This window comes from Muntiacus reevesi, chromosome 1 (genome assembly GCF_963930625.1).
Source record: "Muntiacus reevesi chromosome 1, mMunRee1.1, whole genome shotgun sequence".
In the NCBI taxonomy this organism is placed as follows: Eukaryota; Metazoa; Chordata; class Mammalia; order Artiodactyla; family Cervidae; genus Muntiacus; species Muntiacus reevesi.
In genome coordinates, this window is record NC_089249.1 from 112,183,991 (window position 1) to 112,193,343 (window position 9,353).

Here is a 9,353-nt window from a genome sequence, read left to right on the forward strand (position 1 = left end):
TTTAAAAATCTTACTAAAACAAGCCAAAAAACTAAACAGCAAACCAGATGTGGTAAGAAACTGGTACACTATTGTGTTCCATTGTTAAATACAAGTCTGAAATGCAGGCTTAGCTGTCAAGAATGTGACATTTAAGCCTTTTTTCATCTACCCCCCCCCCCCAAAAAAAAACAGAACTAATCATGCTCTAATCTATTATCAAAATGATGGGCTGATGTGGAATGCCCATTCAGTGTGGACAATAGCTAATGTGCAGGCATAGTTATGGTAAAGTTGTCATGTAAAGTGACAGAAGAACAGAAACCAGCATCATAAGAGAAAACTGTCATCAATCTCTTTTTCTGTGTGCTAACTCTGTATTTTTACTCTGCAAACATTAAATAATACTTCATATTACATAACATTATCATCAGCAAGGTATGCATTCTCAGAGGACTTCTGTATTGCAGGATATAACTGGTGATCGCACTAAAACACTACAGGAGGTACAAGTATGGATAAAGACATCCATTACAGTAAAAGCTTAGAATGTTGCCATTGATACACTCCCCCAAGACTCAGTTAATGGCTCCTTCCTCTGGTCCCTCAGTACATACCTCTATAGCACTTTTGTCATTGCATCATTATTATTTTTATATATCTTTCTCCCTACCAGATAATGAACTCCCTAAAGGCAAAAACTGTGTATCTTCATTAGATAGCTCAATATCTGTTTTTTGGATTTTGTTGTATTTTACCCTAAACAAAACAAATGTTTCAGAGCACAAAGCTTTTAGAACCTTGGAAACAATGACCAAACAAGATGCATTTTAGTTACTATTTTAATAAATTATTTTCATAAGTGATTGTTAAATTTACACAGAAATATATTGATTTTCCAAACATTAACAAAAACTCAAATTGTACAAATACTCCATTTATTCTCCTTTCCACCCATCTTCTACCCTTCCCCTGCTCCTCTCCAAATAAATAAACAAGAATTTACTTGGGGGAGCTGATAGCTATACAGCTTATTAGGGAATCTGCCTTGTTTATAATAGATGCTTATAAGTATTTGTCAAATAAAAAAAGTCAATGTGTTTCTAAAAACGTTAACCTGAAAATACAGTGCTTTTTATTATATAAAACCACTTGGATCCTGTTATATCCTGTTATCTGTTGCTGTTGTTTAGTTGCTAAGTTGGGTCTGACTCTTTTGCGACCCCATGGACTGTAGCCCATCAGGTTCCTCTGTCCATAGACTCTCCCAGGCAAGAATACTGGAGTGCATTGTCATTTCCTTCTCCAGGGGATCTTCCTGACCCAGCGATCAGACTGAGTCTCCTGCATTACCAGTAGGATTCTTTACCAATGAGCCACCAGGGAAGCCCTTGTTATCTGATACAAGTAACAATATCTGGCTAAGGGGAGGTTAATGGTTCATCTAATAATAAACCCTATTAGAAGGATAGGTTGGAGGAAAGGCTCAGTGGTGTCCAGACCCAGCTTCCCTGCATCTTATTTCTCTGTCAGGTACTGGATTCACCTATCAAAAGCATTTTGGTCCACTGATTAAACCAAATTTCTCACTAAAAATTTATTGAGCGTGTAATATGAACTAAGCACTGGGGACACAAAGATGACTAAAATATAGTATCTGCCCTCAAGGAGTTTATAGAAGAGATGGAGGCCAGGTCTGAAAATTAAAAAGTATGAAATATTCAATAGGACAAACCAGTAAAATTTTTTCAGGGACAGTTATAAGAGAAAACCTTATAGAGGACAGGAAAACCATATGGAATTTTAAAGACTGAGTAAGAGTTGGTCAAGAAAGCAATGCAAAGTAGGAGGGATTCCTGCCTCCATGTTCCTTACAAAGGTTTGTGTGAGTGTGGAGCTACAAACTGGTCAATAGAGTACTGAGAGGTAAGAAGTGACAGATGAAGATGCAGGGATAAAGATGAGTAAGAGGCAAAGAGCTTAACTCTACCTCACAGCTGAAGGGGAATGACCAAATAGTTCACAACATGGGCAATTTTATTTTTCAAAATATCATCTATTATTGTGTAGAAAAGGAATCAGGGGAAAATGAGACTGGAGGGAGAAAACCTACTGCACAACACAAATGAATGATGTACATGGCTTGAGCCAGGAGAGAAACAATGGTGATAGAAAATGAGGGATTAACTTAAAATATATTTAGATAATAAAATGGCAGGAGTTGGTAACTGGATGCAGAAGGTGAAGGTAAGGAAATAACCTAGGGAAACTATAAGTAAGGTGAAAAGACAGCCCTCAGATTGGGAGAAAATAACAGCAAACGAAGCAACAGACAAAGGATTAATCTCAAAAATATACAAGCAGCTCCTGCAGCTCAATTCCAGAAAAGTAAATGACCCAATTAAAAAATTGGCCAAAGAACTAAACAGACATTTCTCCAAAGAAGAAATACAGATGACTAAAAACACATGAAAAGATGCTCAACATCACTCATTATCAGAGAAATGCAAATCAAACCACAACGAGGTACCATTACACACCAGTCAGGATGGCTGCTATCCAAAAGTCTACAAGCAATAAATGCTGGAGAGGGTGTGGAGAAAAGGGAACCCTCTTACACTGTTGGTGGGAATGCAAACTAGTACAGCCACTATGGAGAACAGTGTGTTGCAGGGACGGGGGAGATTCCTTAAAAAACTGGAAATAGAACTGCCATATGACCCAGCAATCCCCACTCCTGGGCATACACACTGAGAAAACCAGATCTCAAAGAGACATGTGCACCCCAATGTTCATCACAGCACTGTTTATAATAGCCAGGACATGGAAGCAACCTAGATGCCCATCAGCAGACGAATGGATAAGAAAGCTATGGTACATATACACAATGGAATATTACCCAGCCATTAAAAAGAATACATTTGAATCAGTTCTAATGAGATGGATGAAACTGGAGCCCATTATACAGAGTGAAGAAAGCCCAAAGATAAAGACCAATACAGTATACTAATGCATATATACAGTATTTAAAAAGATGGTAACGATAATCCTATATGCAAGACAGAAAAAGAGACACAGATGTATAGAACAGACTTTTGGACTCAGTGGGAGAAGGTGAGGGTGGGATGATCTGAGAGAATAGCATTGAAACATGTATATTATCAAGTGTGAAACAGATTGCCAGCCCAGGTTGGATGCATGAGACAAGTGCTCAGGGCTGGTGCACTGGGATGACCCAGAGGGATGGGGTGGGGCGGGAGGGGGGATCAGGATGGGGAACACATGTAAATCCATGGCTGATTCATGTCAATGTATGGCAAAAACCACTACAATATTATAAAGTAATTAGCCTCCAACTAATAAAAATAAATGAAAAAAAATCATAATGATCTTAAAAAAAAAAAAGGAAATAACCTAGGATCTCTCTCATATTTAGCTTAAACAGCTGGGTGCTGGTGATGTCACCAGTCATTTTATCTTCTATGCTAACTTCCCTCCTAAACTCCAGACATATTTTCAATTGTCCCCTGGATAAGGCTTCCTGAATATTCACCATCCTCCTCTCTTTTGAATGTCCTAAGATTCAGCACCATCTTCTGTTCCTCTTTCTCTGTGTTTCCACATGTAATTGGTCACCATGCTCATGAACTGCACAGAAATCCATTTTATCTTTTCCTTTTTCACTGCCATTATGTATCCCCTGACTATCACAAAATCTAGTTGGTTTCCTTTTATTTTTTTTCCAATTTCTTTCCTCAATTCAATATCTAATTATGCAAATCTTCTATTTTTAAAATATCAATGATTCTCCACTGCTTCCAGAATACATTCCAAATTCTTCACTGAAGAAAGGTCTCTATGATCGAGTCTTAGTTTTACCCATTCACCCTCATCTACTGTCACTTTGCTTGCCATACCCACAGTCCCCTCCTAAATAAAGCTACCAAATTGTGCCACATGTCCCTGAAGCTCTTAGTCACCTCTGAATGGACAATCGACTGAGCCAAGGTTAACCATTAGCCAATGTGGTAGTTAAACAAGTGAACTCTAGCAGAGATATTCTATAATAATCAAGAGCCAACTGATAGAACTCTTAAGGGAGTTTCAAAGAAAATCCAAGGTACAGTAAGAAAAGGGAATGGGTAAGGAGAGAAGCAGAAATGAAGGAATAAAGATACTAGAAGATCATTTCACATAACTACCATACTTTAGAGAAAGAAGACTGACTGGGTCTCTATTCAGGCCATGAGACCTTGGGCAAGTCACTTTAATGTCCCTGGAACCAGACTGTCAAGGTTCTTATTCAGACTTAACCACTTCTCTTGATGTTTTTTCTTCCTCTCCCTTTTCTAAAACCAGCTTGAACATCTGGAAGTTCATGGTTCAGGTACTGTTGAAACCTGGCTTGGAGAATTTTGAGCATTCCTTTGCTAGCGTGCGAGATGAGTGCAAATGTGCAGTAGTTTGTGCATTCTTTGGCATTGCCTTTCTTAGGGATGGAATGAAAACTGACCTTTTCCATTCCTGTGGCCACTGCTGAGTTTTCCAAATTTGCTGGCATATTCCAGATGAACTTCCAGATGTTCAAGCTGGTTTTAGAAAAGGCAGAAGAACCACAGATCAAATTGCCAACATCCTCTGGATCATCAAAAAAGCAAGAGAGTTCCAGAAAAACATCTACTTCTGCTTTATTGATTATGCCAAAGCCTTTGACTGTATGGATCACAATAAACTGGAAAATTCTGAAAAAGATGGGAATACCAGACCACCTGACCTCCTCCTGAGAAATCTGTATGTGGGTCAGGAAGCAACAGTTAGAACTGGACATGGAACAACAGACTGGTTCCAAATAGGAAAAGGAGTACATCAAGGCTATATATTGTCATTCTGCTTATTTAACTTATATGCAGAGTACATCATGCAAAATGCTGGGCTGGATGAAGCACAAACTGGAATCAAGATTGCCAGGAGAAATATCAAAAACCTCAGATATGCAGATGATACCACCCTTATGGCAGAAAGTGGAGAACTAAAGAGCCTCTTGATGAAAGTGAAAGAGGAGAGTGAAAAAGTTGGCTTAAAGCTCAACATTCAGAAAACTAAGATCATGGCATCTGGTCCCATCACTTCATGGCAAATAGATGGAGAAACAGTGGAAACAGTGGCAGGCTTTATTTTGGGGGGCTCCAAAATCATTGCAGATGGTAACTGAAGCCATGAAATAAAAAGACGCTTACTCCTTGGAAGGAAAGTTATGACCAACCTAGACAGCATGAGCAGAGACATTACTCTGCCAACAAAGGTCTGTCTAGTCAAGGCTATGGTTTTTCCAGTAGTCATGTATGGATGTGAGAGTTGGACTACAAACAAAGTTGAGTGCTGAAGAACTGATACTTTTGAACTGTGGGGTTGGAGAAGACTCTTGAGAGTCCCTTGGACTGCAAGGAGATCCAACCAGTCCATCCTAAAGGAAATCAGTCCTGAATATTCATTGGAAGGACTGATGTTGAAGCTGAAACTCCAATACTTTGGCTACCTGATGCAAAGAGCTGACTCATTTGAAAAGACCTGATACTGGGAAAGATTGAAGGCAGAAGAAGGGGACTATAGAGGATAAGTTGTTTGGATGGCATCACTGACTCAATGGACATGAGTTTGAGCAGGCTCCGGGAGTTAGTGATGGACAGGGAAGCCTGGTGTGCTGCAGTCCATAGGGTCACAAAGAGTCGGACACGACAGAGCGACTGAACTGAACTGAACTTGATGCTTAGTTTCCTTATCCGTTAAATTTGACCAACAACAAGATTTACCTCACAGTGGAATAAATAAAACATTGCATGTCAGCCCAGTGTCCAGTAGGATGGTAGTAAGTATTAGGTATTTTTATTACAATTGTCTTGAACAATCATCCATATCTCAATGAGGTCTTACAAGAGAATTGTTGTCACATCCCAATCAACTTTCCAATTCTACATCAAATCTAGCTTTTTAACAACTGAAACTGTTTCCCATTTTTCCTCACTTCTCCATATATCCTATTGCCTCAGGTAACCCAGAGGTGTCTCTGTTCCTTGCTGTTTGGTACAATCCAATATAACTCGCTTTCCCCCCCCAAAAATTAAGTTCTTCCAAATCTCTATGCCCTTATAAAAGCCATTCTCCTCCCTTAGATACTCTCCAACTTCTCCTTTCCTAATTTCTACGTAATAAATTTTTAATCAATCCCCAAGAGATCACTCAACCATCACCTACAAAGCCTCACCCACGTCACCCCTTTCCCCATTCCTTTTGTTTGGCTATTATCTCTCTCACTACAGAGTGCAAGCATAATATCAAAATCGTATCTTACTAACCTTTGATTCTTTAAAATGTAATACAGTGTTAAGTACATGGGGGGTGCTTGCTACTTCGTTAATATTTGTAGAATTAATCAATGATATTGCTGTGCTTGAAGATGAATTTAACATAGCATTCAAGGTGGCTGGGTGAGCATATGAAAATTTTTTGTTGTTTTAAAAACAAAACCTTTCCTTGTAACAAGAACTTGGGAGTTCAGGATCCTATCCTTATTTGCTGCGAGAATGAGGATAAATTGTTCATCTGCAATACTTTCTTTATTATCAAATTTATTGTTGGAGTCGGTTCCTATCTACTGGGAAATACAACTAAGTCTCCATAAATGCTATAGTTATTCTAGGGCAAAATCCATCACCTGCTATACTTTTAACTTCATTTTTATATAAATTAGGTGCATTACCATCCTTAAATTCCTGACAACTTCAGGGTTAACAATACAGCCAGAAGAATAAAGCCACTTAAGAAAAGGCGTGCCTCATCCTTAAGAGATTCATCCTAGAAGCAGAACAACGTCACTCTTTTTTTCTGTCTTTTACATCAATTCCCCAAGTGGTGGAGACAAGGCAGAATCTCTCATGGAAATGCCCACATTAAAAGGACTTTTCTAAAAAAAAAAAAAAAAAAAAAGAACTTTTCTTTTAACTTTATAAAGTTCAGTTTATATTAATAGCTTCTGGAGCTTTAACTGTGAGCCACAATAAGTACTTTTAAATTTTGCACAACTGTTGGTTATTAGTATTGACAGTAATTAGGTGTATACTGGTTGAGTAGTTCTCAACCAGAAACCCAGGCCAGCAGCATCAGCATTCCCTGGGGTGCGTGCCTGCTAAGTTGTTTCAGTCACGTCCGACTTTTGCGACCCTTGTTAAAAATGCAAAAGTCACCTAGGACCTCGTTAGACATTTAAAAATCTCAGGCCCCATCCCAGACCAATAGTACCAGAACAAGGGTCTGGGCCCCAGTATAGCTAAGCTCTCCAGGTGATTCTGATGCACACTAAAGTTCAAGAATCACTGTTTTGGTAGAAATGGAAAATAGGGAATATTTCTGAGCTTCATTTTTCTTTAAAAACAGGGATGACTCTCCCGAGATTCATCACAGCCTGAGTTAAGCTTCACAACAACTCTGCATTTGCTTAAGTCCTCAGGGGAGCTGGGAGTTGCCGGGAGACGCAGAGTATTCTAGGAGGAGAGGGGAAGTCAGGTTGGAATCAGGAAGTTTTTCTATGTAAGCATTTCTGCTAAACCGTTTAAAGAAAGCTAAGAAGATACCTCCAACGCTCAAGTGGGTTGTTCCATTTTTACTCATTGTAAATACTCACCCTTCTACCAAATTTTATCGTTTTTTTCTTAGAATCGTTTAAACTTGTATAAAGTTGTATTTCAGGACCCCGAAACCTGGGTCCACCCGACATTAGCGAAAGCCTTTCAAGACCTAAGTCTGCCCGTGTTGGGAGTATTTTGGCATCAACTGATGCCGCACAGAATTATGATAGTAACTTTGCTTTTCCTCTTGAATCTGGTACGTGGTCTCCGGATTGGTTACACAAGCGGAGCGAACCCGCCAGTTAGTGAAGAGACCAGAGAGCCTCCCTCGGTGGCCCGAGGCGGGGAGAACAAAGAAGGGAGGGATGGAGAAACAGAGGAGCTACAATTTCTGGTCCAGAGAGGGGAGCGTTTAGAACGGAAGGAGCCTGAGTTCCCGCCTCCTCCTACCTGAGCAGATCCTGGCTGAGCTGCTCCGACACCATCGCCTTCAGCCGGCGCCGCTCACAGGGTCCCTTCCTTTGCAACCCCTTACTGCAAACTCCGGGGGATCCCAGAAGTACCCCGGGGGGCGCGCCATCCTCCCCACAGCGGGCCATGTCCCAAAGCAGCACGGCGCCACCACGCACGCCCAGGACAAGGTCGCACTTCCCCGCCTCGAAAAGAAGGGGGCGTTTCCAACCGAACGCTCGGCTCCTACCCGGAATCCGCCCCCTAAAGGAGAAGGTTGCCGGCCTCTCGTCTGTTTGTTGACGGTCCCTTAGGGCCGCCAGCCCTCAGTTCCAGAGAAAGTCAGAGGCCGGGCCGGAGCCAGCACGTGACCTGGGAGGGTTTGCGCAAGCGTGGTAGCTCTGTTTACCTCCGCCAGCAGGCACTCCGACCCCTATTGCCCAGGGAGCGAACTGTCCGCCGGGACTCACCGATTCTGCCCTTTATCCCTGTCCTTCTGCTTTCTGGTTGGTACTAACCAGTCGTGTAAATAAATGCTTTATTGAGAGCAGCGTTCAAATCAGCAAGTGCAGTCTCTCAGCACTTTATCTTCCTGGATGTCAGCGCTTTCCCCCCCCCAGGAAAGACAAGTTCACTGGCCCTTTCCAGCGGCGAGTCACACTCCCTCACTTACCTGCTTTGGGCAAGAAAAGTTGGGGGGTGTGAGTGTTGAGGAAGCCTTCCTTGGTGGCTCAGTCGGTAAAGAATCTGCTTGTAATGTGGGAGACCTGGGTTCGATCCCTGAGTTGGGAAGATCCCTTGGAAAAGGAAATGGCAACCCACTCCAATATTCTTGCCTGGAGAATCCCATGGACAGAGGAGCCTGGTGGGCTACAGTCCACGGAGTCACAAAGTGTCTTGAGGAAAGAAATTCGTAAAATCGCAGGAGTTAACAACACTCCTGAGCTCCCTGCAAAGGGTGTGTACAGCCTCTAGAAGACTCCTTTCCCTTCTAATCCAGGGAGTGGCTCATATAACTGCCCTTGAACGTTAGCTGAGCAATGTCAGTAATATTGCAGGGGTTTGTGTATAAACGCATAAAGTTGTATGAGGTGGGAAAAGGAAGTAAGATTGTAGGAGCAGAGCCTTGAATTTCGCGGGGAAGTGGGTGGATTGATGAGCTACAGAGTTTTGAATATTTTGGAGTGAAGAAAAGAGCTAGATCGAAATCACTTTGAAAGTCTTTGGGTATTTTTTTGTTTGATTACTTCTTCCAAAGGAAGAAGTTTCAGTCTTTTTGCTTCATTCAGAAACTCTGCACAA

The 9,353-nt window shown here is 41.3% G+C and overlaps 1 protein-coding gene across 3 annotated transcripts in view; it reads right to left on the reverse strand.

The window, feature by feature from the left end:
• Positions 1-8,370, reverse strand: part of BTBD8 (BTB domain containing 8) — a 91,005-nt gene extending 82,635 nt beyond the window's left edge. For all 3 annotated transcript variants that reach the window (XM_065908793.1, XM_065908812.1, XM_065908784.1), the window contains exon 1: positions 8,052-8,370. In XM_065908793.1, coding sequence (XP_065764865.1) covers positions 8,052-8,200 — 149 coding nt within the window. In that variant the 5' untranslated portion in view covers positions 8,201-8,370. The remainder of the gene's footprint in view (positions 1-8,051) is intronic.
• Positions 8,371-9,353: the final 983 nt, after the last annotated feature.